Below are 14,380 nucleotides of genomic sequence, written 5' to 3' on the forward strand. Positions count from 1 at the left end.
CCCGCAGCGCCTCCCGCGGCGGCCCCGGCCCCGGTTGCGCAGGCGCCGGCGGGCCGGGGAGTTCGGGACGCGCCGGGAAGTTGGGGCTGGGTGTGGTGCCGCTTGCCGTGGCCGCCACCGCTCCCGCCATGTCGGGCTCCTCCAACGTGGCGGCCATGAAGAAGGTGGTGCAGCAGCTGCGCCTGGAGGCCAGCGTGACTCGCGTCAAGGTGAGAAGCGGGGACGGGACGGGACGGGGCGGACGCGCCGCCATTACAGCGCCCCGGGGACCGCGCCCCGCCGCGCTCCTCGGAGGCCGCCCGGCGGGTCAGGGGCCGGGACCGCCAGCTCCGAGCAGCCCCGCCCCAGCGACCCTCCTTGGCCCTGGCGTCCCGCTCCCGGGCTTTACCCCGGGGCTCCGTCGGGCCTCCCCGGCCGAGCCGACGCCGGGGCGGCTGCGCAGCTGCGTCCCGTCCCGCCGCCTCCCCGGGGCCCGGCCCGGCGCGCCCTGGCTTCCTGCCGCCGCTCGGGGACCCCGGGGGACGGCTGCGCCCCGCGCTCCCTCACCCCGGGAGCGGCTCCTGCCGCCGGGCTGCTGGAGGGGCCGCCGGGCCGGGGGCGCAGCAGGTTGCCGCGGCGGGCCTGGGCCTGGCGCTGGGAAATGGGGACGCTGCCCGCCGGGTGCCGCTGGGGCGCTCTCGGGGCGGGGGCGCGCCCGGTCCAGCCAGAGAGACTCGGCAAACTGCGGGTACGGGATGCCAGGGAAGATGCAACTTTCTGAATCTTGGAGCGTTCCGTTTTTATGCGTTCAGAGTTGCAGCAAATAAAAGACGAAGCATTTTTTACTGTTCTGTTTCTAGGTCGGTACAGCCTGCCAACACCCCACCCCACCCCCCTATGCTATCACCTCAAGTATGGCTGTCCAAAGGGAGATAAAATGCCAGCTCTGTTCAGTAGAGCATCTTAAACAACAGGCTGCGTTTTTAAATTATTCATGCTAGAGCAAGAATCTTACATTTAACAAAGCCATTTCCAAGATGTTGCTCATCCCTCGCCCTTCGGGCTTTTAAGTTTAACATGAAAACTTTCCGAACAAATTCTTACTCTAGTATCCACAATTTCTTGTCTTTAAAGAAACCAAAAAATTGCAATGAAACTGTTGTATACAATCTATGTAAGCTGTATTGCAGAATCATTTAGCAGTGTGCTTTATACTTTTTGCTGTAGTTACATCCTCAATAAAGACTGTTCAGTGAATTCTAATGCCAGCTTTTATTATGACCAGGTTTCTCAGGCTGCAGCAGACTTGAAGCAGTTCTGCCTGCAAAATGCACAGCATGATCCCCTACTGACAGGAGTATCATCAAGTACAAATCCATTCAGACCCCAGAAAGTCTGTTCATTTTTGTAATTATGTGAACTACTTCAGTATCTTTCAGTGGTAAGTTCTTGAATTACTGTTCATAAACTGTTCTGTCATTAAAAATAGCTGGCTTTAAATGGGACTGCCCTGTATTAAAAGTATTCCGAAGAGACATCTGACTTCTGCAGCTGGTGTTGGTCTAGATCCCCATTTTGGGGCCTTCCTCTGGTTGTAGCTCTGTACTGGACACATGCTGTTCGTAAGTATTATGAGCAGCATTTAGCTGTTGCAGGGCTTTTGCTGGTTTCTGTTGGTGCAGCAAAGTAGTAGTGGTACCAGCTACTACTGACCTGCTATTTGGACTAACCTGGTTGTACAGTAATGCTGCTGTATCTTCCTTCTGTGTAAGAGTATTAATGCCCTTTTTTCACATAGGATTGCATGCCTGACATCATACATGGTGAATCCTGATTGTGGCAGATAAAGCACTTTTGTTCTTACATTTTTAAAGAGCACTTCCAAAGATAGTTTAGTGGTGGTCTCCAAGAGCACTGTCCGCACACCCTCTAAACCAAAAGAAAAAATGTAGTCCAAGAATTGTATCAGGGCCCATACTCCACTCAAATAAGCTACTACATGGGTAGCAGTTTAAATAACTAGAAGCAGCTGAATACTACTTTGGATTTTCATTCCAAAACTTCTATGGTTTCATTAGCCCTACTGCTGTCACTAAGAAGACCGCTAATCTGGCGTTCCTTGAAAATTCTGGTAATTAGATTTTAGGCTAACCTATTTAGAAAGGTGAGCTTTAGATCCACAGTAGTCTTACCAAGACTGACAGTCACAGTAACTTGATATTTTGCCCGCAGTAAATACATAATAATTTTACTGTGTCCCTCCTCCCCATTGCCCCTTGACTTTGATCCATTGGGGGTGAGAGCATATACATTTCAAAGCACCTGATACATAGTTACCTATAGTTCACAATCCTTAGAAACCTCATAGCAAGGCTTAACCTTGAGGAATTCTGCTTTTGTAGCTGACTTACATCACCCAAAGAATTGTAGTTTGCTAGATTAAGTTGTGTTATTTAGGCAGCTTTATAGAAGGAGGACCACAGTCGGACTGAGTTGTTAAAATTGTCCTGCCCTCAAGCAGCCTGTAGAAAGCTTCCAAAAGGTTGGCGTATAAACAAAGTGGCTCATGCTAGTGAAGACAGAGTAGTAACAGTAACTTTATAACAAGCAAAACCACTTCCCCCATTGTTTTGATCAATGAATTGCAGCAGTGTAACTGAAATGTGCTTTCGAGTCCCTGTAGCTTTTGAAGTTATTTCTGTTGTGTATTAAGATATTCTTGGACGCTGACTTGTGTCCACACTATAGCTTCAGCTTTGGGCAGTAATTCAAGGAAGAAACCAGTTAATCTGTAAGCATTAGGCTGATAACCTATAAAAAGCCAAATAAACTGTACTTTAATCAGTGACACATACAGTTCCCCACTGAGGTTTGCCAAGATCTAGTAATTCCTGGGTGTGGATGTCAGGAAATAACGTTTCCTCCATCTCACACGAGCATGGGCCCACACAGAGCATAAAAGGCTTAGTATTTTTCTTTCTCAGTTACAGCCTTTATCTTTCCTTTTTGATTTTGGAAGGGGCACTTGCTTCTGCTGCCGTTACAGGCAAGAGTTGCTAGAACAGCAGCTTTAGTTATACTACCTATATGGAAAATTTTTCCTTCACTGTATCCCTTGCAAGCACTTCCTCAAAATAGGCAATTTCTTATTTGTAATCCGGTGTTTTCACAGTGAGCCAACAGACTTGATGTTTGCACAGTCAGCACCACCTCTGTGGAGTAAAGAGGAAGTGTAATTTCTTAAGTTACACAGACTCTCCCTGCTTTTCAAAGACAAAGTAAATGCTGGATACTTCTGTAGGCACCAAGTGACTGGGCACAACTTTTTCTGTCTTTTCACTTTGTGTCTCCTGGAAGTCAAATTGCTATGCTTCAGTTCTTTTGTAATGGCTTTGATTATCTTCTTGCACCCTTGGTGATAGCTTAATGGTTTTAAAAGCTTATTTTATAAACTAGTAGTTCTACAAAAAAAAAAAAAAGCCTTTCTACAGCTGTTTTCTAAATAGCTGTCCATGGCATACTCTGAAGTACATGTTCTTAGACATACAGTTGATTCATTTAGCGTTGATACTTTTCTAACTACATTTTTTTTTTGTTTTTCAGACCTTTTAGCATCTTTTCCTAGCTGCTGATGTGTGTATGGGCAGAGTGCCTCAAGGAGTGGCCTGGTTTGAAGTCTGTACAAAAGCTTAGCTTTAATGTGCCAAATCTAACTATAAAATTGCTACTGTCGTCAAACCTCTTACCATCTACCTCTCCAAATGAACTGTATGCTAGTTACAGTACTTCTGTTTCATAAGGGAATCAGTTTTATATGCCAAGCAAAAAATAAAAGTGTCTTGAGTTAGCCTGGTCTTGAAATTACTATAATAAGCTGATTAACTTCTGGGTATCTTGACACCTCACCCGTTACTGCCTCACTCTGCAGCAGCTGGAAAGCATATACAAGAGTCTAACTTTAAATATTCTGTGCTGCTGCAAAGTTTTCCTGGGGGTGGTAGGCTTACAGAACAATGAGGCTTCATCAATACTATACTTCGAAGCATCATAAAAATAGAACAGGAAAACATTTTTTTGGCTGTTAGTTTAGAATTAAACTATACAGCTGTTCTGTATCATAGGCATCAAATAAAGACAAAGAGTAACTGAATTACTCTTTATCTTAAAGAGTAATTCTATCCTAGTAGATGACTTACTCTATGAACCATCCTACTCTTTAGGTAAATGTGAAAAAGCATATGAAAAGAAAGGAAAACAAGGAAAACTTAGCTTTTTCAGATGCCAGTGAATGTGCAAACTTAAGGCAGAACAGTATTTTTATTCTGCAGGTAATACCAACTTGAGTACAGCTGAGGCTGAAGAAGCATTTTAAAGATTTTAATGGGAAAACCCCTGCTCAAAGACCTCACCTGTTCAACTGAGCAGCGGTTTTAGATAAGATGATAGCTTCATGTACTTCCTGTAAACTGGCGTTATGAATTCTCTCATTGGTGTTTATTTCTTTTTAACTGCTTTTGGTATATACCTCTTCCAAACACAACATTCACATAAGAGATACCTGTAGGAGTCAAGCATATTTTTCTAACTTTAGCAACATGGCTATTTTATGCAAGATGTTAATGAAACAAAATACCACAGACTTCCTGGATTGCATACAACCTTCTCAATGCTCTCTAGATAGGAGACTATTTTTATCACCATACTGTTAGGGAACCGCATACCATAAATTAGAAAGAGATTTAAAATATTTATGTCGTACATGATTAATGGAAGACACCTGGGTTTAGCTGCTTCACAGAAAAAAAGAGCTGTATAACAAAATACTTTATTTTAAGAATATCTTTAACCAAAACATTTACTGTCTTTGATGTCGCAAAGTGGAATTTATCTGCTGTTGTGCTATATTTATGGCAAATACTTGGTGATAACTGAATTATAGGCTTCTCTGACATTGCCATAGTTTCTCCTGCTAAACTGGAAGAAGGGGCACGTCCTTGTGATGTTGGATTTAGCTACAAAATTAGGAAGAAAGATGCATCCTACTTGATCTGCTTCTGTAGAAAGTTTTAATGTTTGCAGTTTGTTTTTCTGTAGATAGATACTGTTCAGTATCGTTATCATTAGTTAGGAGTCCAAGATAATCCATAGTTCAATGCAGTTACATTTCTGGTCACCAGCAATTTGCAGATAACTGTCCCTTATAAGTGAAATTTTCTTCTGCTTGTGTCCATTTCTCGGCGCTGAAATTTAGAAGAAAAAATTACTAATCAGCAAATTTGTGCAACAGAATACAAACAAGGATGACCGCTCCAATTCATAGTAGGGTAGGCTGTGTAGTTGCTGTGTAGTTGACTCTATAGTCAGCTTTTCAAGACTAACAAGGTTCAAGAGTTAGAGATTAGTGATTTAGAACTAAAGAACATGTAGCAGTTCTCTGTCTACTCACAGTAGACTTAACTGTCTTTAAAACAAACAAGATTATCTTTTTCATGGACTACACCAAGAGTATTAGAATTTTCCTTCTGGTGTAGCTTGGATACTCACTACTAAGTTTTGCCAATCAACTGCAATTCCATGGTAAAAATGACTGGGAAAGTAATTCATCACTGCCTCAAGTAACATTCCTTTCATTCAAAACACTTCCATTTCTTTTCAAAATGAAACACATTGAAACATGTGCAGAGGTCAGTGTTACTTCCCATTCACTATTAAGAAGTGACATTTGCATCAATAGCTTAATCATTTTTACATTACGATTCTTGCACAAAAATAGCTCTAGTCAAGTTCACTAGGCTTCCAAGAGTAGCTTATATCAAGGGAATATTTTTCACATTTGGTTATATCTGTATATGCTAAAGAAATTACATTCTGCAAATAAGTAGTCATGATACATTGATACTCATCATCCATGCTATTTTTGATTTGCAATGTAGCAGAATGCTTCTGCTTTGCATATTTCTTAAAATATACCTCTAAATATTTCAGTTAAACACTTCTGTATTGAGAACTGCATTTATACCACTTTTTAGGTGAAGATTTGCAGTTACATTTCATGTCAGATTTATTCTCCCTTCCCAAGCAGGGCTATTCTTATTAGACCTACCTTATGAATCCATTCATATTCTCCAAATTTGGAATCAAAGGTTCCTTTTTGAAGAGACCTCAGCTTTAATGTAAAACGCGGTCCAAGTTCTTGAATTCCCACTTTCTTTTCACTCTTGAAGATATATCTTGGGCAAGGAAAAAAAAATAATTAGGAAGTAAGTTACAAAACCCCTCTCATTTGTAAGCTTTGTGGAAAATGTCACCTGTGGAATCTGAAAAAGATGTAGTCTCGCTGATTGTGAAATGTAGCTACTTGTCTTCCAATGAACTGAGGATCATGTGGGAAGAGAGCAGCAAACATGCGACCAATAGAATGGCCAAGTCGCGTTGTGAAATTATTCAGGATTACTTCGGGTACGTGTTCTGTGGGGTCTTTCCCTCTTCGCTGAAATGAAAGTAATAGGTAAAAATGCAAAAAATAGATCAAACGCAAAAGAATTTTAATACATTATCAAAGAAAGAGTTTGAAATAAAGTAGAGGGAAGACAAGCAGAGCCAGTTTCTTTTAAACACAGTGATAACATGCTCGAATTATTTTTTCACAACTTAAGTTCATACACAAGTGAAGGAGCAGCTGGTAACATAAGGATCCTTGGTTCAACAACATAAACTGAAAAAGCACAAATAAATAATTTTACATTTCCTCTCTCCTGCACCAATTCCCACTCCTGGCAGCACCTGTTATAGCAAATAATGCAGTCTACCCGTCACAGGGGTCTTCTCTCTATACTAATACTAACTAAGAGCATAAGGGATTCTTCTTCAATAAAAACAGATTAAGTTTAAAAATTACTTATTTCATAAGAGAAAACAAAATCCATTTTACTACAGAAGAGGTAACAGGGCTGTAAGAATTAAGAAAAACTAGGTTTTATTCAAGACTAGGAACTAAATCTATTGATATCTTTTATACTGCTGATTTTTATATACCCTGTTGCGTGTATGCTGTACATTGGGAATTCCCTACTGATGTAGGTTATCAACTGCTATTTATTGGCACGACTATAAAAATACTTGGCAGACAGTTAAATTCAGCAAGTAACTATGAAAATGGAAATATGCTGCTTATGGAGGCAGAATATACTAGTCTTTGGCCTCCTGTTAGCTTATGAAAAAAACACCTGTACACTATCAGCTGAATCATACAAAAATGCAACCAGTTTTGACAGTTCAAGTAGACTGAATGTATTTATCATACATCAACAGACTTACGCCTTGGGGGGAGGGGGTTAATAAATTTTGTTGGAGTCTCACCTTTATTTCTTTACGCAAACGGACACTACTCATTCTAAAATGAGCAGTTGGACCATCAGGCAGATGACTTAAAACCAGACCATCTGTTCACCAAGTTAAAAAAAAAAAAGCTGGTAAAATTCAACCTGTAATTCACAGAGCAACATCTTCTGTGAATTGCAATATTACATTAGCGTGTTACAGCCACAATCTATGCCTGATTTACAAAGTTTCATTATATTTTTGAACATACATTCATAAACTGGTTAACTAGTGTCCTGAAGTATGTCCACTAAATTTAGTTTTCATAGCTAACCTAAGTTATCTTCTATATCTTTCTCAGTTATTAATTAGTAATATTTTATCTAGTCAGCAAAACTAAATGGGACTTCCTGGTCAGAAAAACTTGTTAATTAATCAAACCATTAAATTTACTGAAATAATAACAATGTTTACCCATATATTACAAACTAAAAAAAAAGCCAACACTTTTTTCAATAATTACAAGTTCCATTAGCCATCAGATATTCAAGTTGGCCCAGTGATTTTTAACTCTACAGTTACACTGTAAGCTGCACAGTAAAGAGAAAAAATCCAGAATAAAGTAGATCTTTGATGCACACCACAGAATTACTTTCTTTCCCCAATAGGTCCAGAGCTAGTATATCTACTTTAATAAATACACAAAAGGATACTTGGTATTTTGCGATCTTCATTAATGACAATTAAATCCGTAAAGTCCCTTGCAATACACTGTGGAATAATTCTTTTCAAAGCCAGTCCTCTTCGATAGTAGACATGCGAGTTGGGTATAACAGTAGCCAACTGTTCACAGAATCTCACTGTTCTCTGCAAAACAGGCAAGTAAAATTACAGTTCAGTAAATACAGTGCCAAGTTCAAGTATTAGGGGGATGGAGGGTTGCTTGTTCCAGCTGCACTCCCTGATGATATATTACTTCCAGTACAGCCAATGAAAAAAACCCAAAACTATCTGCATTAAAGACTGCAGCATACCAGGGACTTTTTTGGGTTTTTTTAAAAGGATTTTTTTCCCCTCCCTCAATCATAGAAAAGCAGGAAAATTCTACAAGCATAACCTCCAGACTCATTAAGGACATTGGTTTACAAAAAGCTTGTAACATTTCAAACTATTACTTCAGGTACTAATGTCTGAGTTTCCAGGTAAACTGTTTGCTGTGTACTTTTTCCTATTTTTAAAACCACTTCTTTTATGGTTTTCACAAATGTTGGTCACCTCCCCAGTTAGGTAACACAATCATTTGCATACAAGAATATATGCATGAGGTTGGTTTTTGCTATGAAGGAAACAAACAGTGCTTGAGACACTAACAGATTACATACTTACACAAAGTTATTGACAGCTCACTAAATACAACAGCAGAAAAAAGCCATGTGAAAGCTATTATTTTCAGCTTTGATTTACCAACCATAATACGAAAACCTCGGTATCTTATAACCAGTTGACTGCTCAGAACTCTCCAAGTAAAATATACGTACTCCGCGAGGCCTGTCTGATGTTGTAATAAGAATCTTGGGAACTGTCTGTCTGTTGAAGTATGGTGCAAATTCATCAGTTGCTTCATCAAAAGCAACCTGGAAGAACAGAAGTCTTGTTAATCTACCATATATGAAATAATTGAAGAACAAACGTTCAATCTGATCTAAATTCTGATAAAAATGGCTTGAGTAGGAAAAATTCCAATTCACAAGTTCTATCCTATAATTAATCATCACAAGACAGGTGTTTCTACATTTTTAAGAATCTAGTGTGATGAACACTGGCAGATTTTACTAGCAATAACAGTAATGCAAAAGGCAATTATCTAATGCAGATAATGAAAGGATGACATCACCTCTTTGTGAGTCCATCACATGTAAAACATAATTCATCAATACCTTAACATAAGTGGTGAATGTTACGTTTCACTAATCCATTTTATGTCCCTTCTTGGGGGGGGGGGGGGGGGGGAAGGGAAGGGTTAACAACAGCATGTGTAGAAATTCAGCAGTTACCTCTTCATCATTGGGATCTACAGTTGTTTCGTCATACACTCTCTGATTTTCAATAGTCTTTGGTACGGCTTTTGGAGGTGCCTAAAATAAACAGATTTATTAACATACAACACTCATGCAATTTTTAAGTATATTGAGAAATGTATTCATACTACCATGATACTGTGTATATTCCTTCACAGAACTGAAGTATTATTTATTTCAGGCTAGCTTTTAAAAAAGAAGTTACAATATCACCTTGATTAAAAGTATGCATGGGTATTGGGACACCAGAGAGCATCACATGGACGAGAAGCATCACTAGAAGAGTGACACCACTTAATTTCAGTCCAATTAAGAAATGGGGTTCCAAAACAAAACAAGCAAACAAAAAAAAAAAGAAAAGAGAGGGGAACTATCTATCCACTTCTCTTCCATGGAAGAAAGAAGCTACACTTTCAACAGCAACACAATTTAGCCTTGACATCTACAACCTAACAACTAATAGCCTATGTTTACCCTGCTGACTTACACTACTCTTGTGAGATTATGATAATAAAGGAACTCACAACTGTCTTCAACTGTTAATGTGCTTTTGAAACAGTTCAGGAAAAGAAGGAAAATGTTTGTTCACGGCTAAGCTTGGAAACAAGCAGGCAACTGGTCTGGGCAAGGTTTGGTCAGATCCAATTGTCTGAATTTCTCAGAAATTACTCATCTGAGTATAAATCCCAATAACCTCAACACAGCACTTACATTGGACAGAGGACAGTTTTCGGGAAGGGCCTGCTTTTATGCCATTTTTAGCTTAAAACTCACGCTGCCCCGTTACGGCGTCATTTAACGCAGCACCCACAAGGTGTCTAAGCTCGGCGGCCGGACGCCGCTACACAACACCGTGTCCCTGAAGGCTACCACGGCCAGCGAGCACCCAGCCACTGCTCCACTTCACCGAGGTTTGCGGAGAAACCGCTTCACTCACGACACGGAAGGGCCCCCCGCCCAGGCTGCGCTGCAGCACCCCGGCAGGGCGGGCTCTCCCCGCTGCCGGCGGCGCCTCGGCCTCGCCACCGCACGGGGCCGCCGCACGCTGCCGCCGGGGCCCTTACTTTGTCTCCGAGGGCTTCTCGCTCCTTTCTCCGCTTCTTCTTGGCGGCCAGTTTCTCCTAGCGGGAAAGGGAGAGCCATCCGTTAGCCAGACCCGCCGCCCGGCCGGCCCCCGCACCCCCTCGCCTGCAGGTAGCGGCCGCCGCGGCGGGCCCTCCCCCACCTTCCTCTGCTGCTGCTTCCAGCGAAGGAACATGAAGTGCCGCCGCTGCTTGTTCTTGATCTCGGACACGCTGAAGGTAGGCGGGAAGAGAACCCGCTCTGGGGCCGGCGGCGCTCCATCGCCCGCCGCAGAGCCCACCGGGCCGCTGCCGCCACCGCCGCCGGCCATGCTGCCGCGCCAGGCAGGAGCTGACCCCTCACCCTTGACCTCCGGCCCCGCCTGCCGGGAGAGCGGGCGCTGCGCCTGCGCCGCCGGCACGGGCTCCTGCCGCGCATGGGCGGGGCCGGCGGCCGGGCGGGGCGGGGCGGCCGGGGGGGAGCGGGCCGCGGGGGCGGGGCCGCGGGGCCGGGGGCGGGGCCGGGGGAGCGGGCTGGCGGGGCGGCCGCGGGGAGGCCGTTGGCCGCAGGCAGGCCTTGTGAGCGCGCCGAGAGGCGGCAGGGCCTTGGCGGCGGTGGTTGTATGGCGAGTCACGGAAGGGCCCAGCACCGTCCACCGCCGGCGCAGGGGCGCGGAGCCCGGCGCTGGCCGCGGCCGTGAGGGGTGCGCCCGGCGGGGCGACCGGCACAGCCTGTTGTGCGGTGCGGGGACCTGCGAAGTGGCTAAGCTACTTGCTCAGCAGGCTACAGACCTGCAGATAAGATGAGAGCGATACAAATTACCACCGTGTGTAACTTATAATCAGGGTTAACAGTACCCAAATGTGCAGCTTTGGACAAACATCACACGCCAATGGATTTACAGCAATGATAGTAACACCGTGACCCAGCAGTATTTTCCCATGTGCACGTTTCACGTTCAGATACTTGCTCAGGGAGTTAAGCTGTGGGGAGCACCTGCTTAAAAGGAACCATAGGGTTTTTTTGATGGTAATGTTCCTGAAAATTACTTCCATTCCATTAAAGCCGGTCAAAACTTAGGTTAAGATGAAATGAGAACCCCTACAACCAACTGAAAGAGATGTAATTTCTGTAAAGCTAGAAATGAAGTTTTCTGTTCCTGAGCTGATTTGCTGGTTTAGACATATGCCAGCTTTGCTGCAGCATGAAGACTATACTCTGTTTCATAGAAATTGAGTACTCGGGGATTTTGGGGGGCCTGGGCTAAATTTGAAGTATTTTTAATCTGAGACTGCAAAATGCTGAGCCTCAGTGGGACTGATTCATTCCATTTCTCCCAGAGATTGTCTCAAAGCTTGGAATATGTCTACTATTTTTATATACAAATACTATTTTGCATTCCTAAGTTTCTCTTCCTAGAAAAGTGAATAAAGAAATGTGTTAACATAAATGCATGAAAATAATGGAAAAAAATCTAGAAATAACCTGAGCTAGACAGTGTCTCAAACCAGCTTCTGTCCTATAAATGAATTGGACTCAGTAACACGACTTGCTTCACTGAGGTTATTTCTACTTAACACAGATGTAAATGAATGATCAAAGGCCTCATTATGCACAATCCTATATTTTTCTGGCCTCACTCCAATTTTTGTCATGAGAAAATATTTCAGCTATCCTTAGTGCCTTAAGGATAAGTAGTTTCCATGGTAATTAAAGTTTGGGGGATTTAGTTGAGAATATGTTAACCAAGGACTTTCTGTAACTTCATTTCACTAGCTGATTCAAACATCAGAGATTGCAAGTGTATCTCTAAAAGTCATTAGCAGAGATTTTCATCACTGCTGTTGGCAGAGCTAATAGGGAGTTCTAAGTTATTTGTAGTTCCAGTTTGCAACAGTGGTTTTGCTGGGATCACTGCAAACTGATGTGCAGCATAATTATGTGAAGCTCACTGAATGCTTATGTGTGGAATTATCTTTCTCCCTCCCAGCAAGAGGGAGGACAACCTCCTAATATTACTCAAAGGCTTTTCTTCCAAGGAGTTACAGGAACAAAATAATGATGCACAATAATACAAGAACTTCCTAGGGCAGGGGAGGGGCAATAAAAAGACACCAGAAACACATTGTGGACTTGGTAAAAATAAGATCACTAACAAGGTACAATTATAACTTCAATAGAAGGCCCAGCTAATAAATGCATGCATAGTATTAGTTGAATTTCTTTATAAAAAATGCCAGGGTCTTTTGCTGATTTTAGCTATGAACTCTGTTCTGTGCAAATAATATTTTGACCAGGATACTCTTTTTTTTTTTTTTTTTTTACAGCTAATGTAGCATTGCTAGGAAATGTCTTTTGGAAGAAGCTGCTTGGTTAAAAAAACCAACAACAACAAAAACCCAAACAGAAAACACCAGTAGCTTTGATCTGCGTAAACCAACATGTAAGTTCTCCACTGGAGAGTGATGAAGACATTTATTCCATGTCAGCACTAAGGAATTTTGGAGGAAACCTTTCTGTAAATTACCACTGGCCCAGCTGCGGTAGTGGAAGCATTATTTTGAGTGGTATCAATAGAGCATTGGGGTTTTTTGCTTTTCTGCCATTTTAAACAACTGAAAATTACTTTGTGATTAAGTGGAAAGGACAAAAATTCATCCGGGGAAAGGAAATTAAGTTAGAAAATATTTATGGAAGGAGACAAGAAAAGAGGAAAAGCTGCCTCTGGATTTAAGAATTTATTAGAAAGAGAATTCTTACTTGGTTTGCATTGGTTTTTTGGTTGGTTTTTTTTTAATATAATAACCAACATTTTCCTATTTTCCTGGTTTCTTTTTCTTAATTTCATTACCTGAAGGTAGAGAGGACATACTATTTGTCTTCAACACTTGTTACACTGAAAAAAAATGCCCCAGAAAATGCAGTGCTCCAAACCAAAGAAAGACAGATAAGCCTTACAGGCTTCTTTCTTTCTTCCTACAGAATACTGATTTTCCCTTGGAAAACGAAAAAAGCTGTTGTGTTTTTAAAATGGATTCATTTTGACTGTAGTTACGTTGTCTTGTTAACATGGCAAAGCAATTCCTCTCAGAATCAGTGTGCCAGAATTCTTTGTGGTTGTTGTTAAAACGGATAACCACCAATCGGTAATATAGTCATGTAAAGATCACAAGATTCGTGAGCACAGTTTCTGTAAAGTAATGTCTGAGTTCTAAGGATTCTTGGTGTGTTAGTAGAGTAGAGGACAAGGGAAAACTGGCTGATTTTCCTCTAGGAGAAAAGCCCCCAATTTAAACACTTGGAGATAGTATTGTCATGGATCTAAAACTGGAGAGGAGAAGGGAAATCCAAGGCGCACGAGGTCACAACAGAACATGAGTAAGAAGTGAGGCGTCTCAAGTTTCCCTCAAGGCTTAGCTTTGTGCAGGTCCACATTGATGTCTCTCAAAACCTTCTGCAGGATCCCTAAGCCCTCTGAACTCTGCTGGCGGTGGAGAATATCTCCAAACTGTTGAAAGTTAGTGCCGTATGCTGGTAGTCAAGCTAAGTCAGAGAAGCTCACACATTTAAGCAGCACAAGGCAATGTGGAGCAGAAATACAAGTTGGGGCCTTGCAGTATGGTTGCATGCAGCTGCAGCAGGCATCCTTTGCTGAGCCGCCCAGGAGGGCTAACTGGCAGGAGCAGACTGCTGAACTGAGGCAGGTGTACTCTCCTTATTCTTGCATTCAAAGCTAGGTCTCCCATCCCTTCATGGCGCTGTGTAGATACCAAAGTTGTACCCCAAAGGTCTGGGGTTTTTTATGCCTGTAAGCACCTCAGCCTTGAGACTGCAGAGCAGTTAGTACAGCTTTGATCATGTCAGAACCTTACCAGGCCCTTCAAAATAAACATTCTTCACAGTCTTGCTTGCAGCCTCTCTCCGGTAGGCATTCTCAGGGA

At 42.4% G+C, this 14,380-nt stretch overlaps 2 protein-coding genes across 2 annotated transcripts; one reads left to right on the forward strand and one right to left on the reverse strand.

Annotated features, from left to right (window-relative positions):
- Positions 1-22: 22 nt before the first annotated feature.
- GNG5 (G protein subunit gamma 5) lies at positions 23-3,826 on the forward strand. Its single transcript, XM_040610169.1, has 3 exons — positions 23-209; positions 1,265-1,420; positions 3,583-3,826. Exons 1-2 carry the CDS (start codon positions 129-131, stop codon positions 1,388-1,390), a joined length of 207 nt encoding a protein of 68 aa, XP_040466103.1. The 5' UTR covers positions 23-128; the 3' UTR covers positions 1,391-1,420; positions 3,583-3,826.
- Positions 3,827-4,788: 962 nt separating this feature from the next.
- On the reverse strand, positions 4,789-10,812 carry RPF1 (ribosome production factor 1 homolog). Its single transcript, XM_040610168.1, has 9 exons — positions 10,603-10,812; positions 10,442-10,498; positions 9,354-9,434; positions 8,838-8,933; positions 8,013-8,166; positions 7,339-7,421; positions 6,288-6,469; positions 6,083-6,209; positions 4,789-5,219 (listed from the first exon to the last, which is right to left on the reverse strand). Exons 1-9 carry the CDS (start codon positions 10,768-10,770, stop codon positions 5,178-5,180), a joined length of 990 nt encoding a protein of 329 aa, XP_040466102.1. The 5' UTR covers positions 10,771-10,812; the 3' UTR covers positions 4,789-5,177.
- Positions 10,813-14,380: the final 3,568 nt, after the last annotated feature.

This window comes from Falco naumanni, chromosome 11 (genome assembly GCF_017639655.2).
Source record: "Falco naumanni isolate bFalNau1 chromosome 11, bFalNau1.pat, whole genome shotgun sequence".
NCBI lineage: Eukaryota > Metazoa > Chordata > Aves > Falconiformes > Falconidae > Falco > Falco naumanni.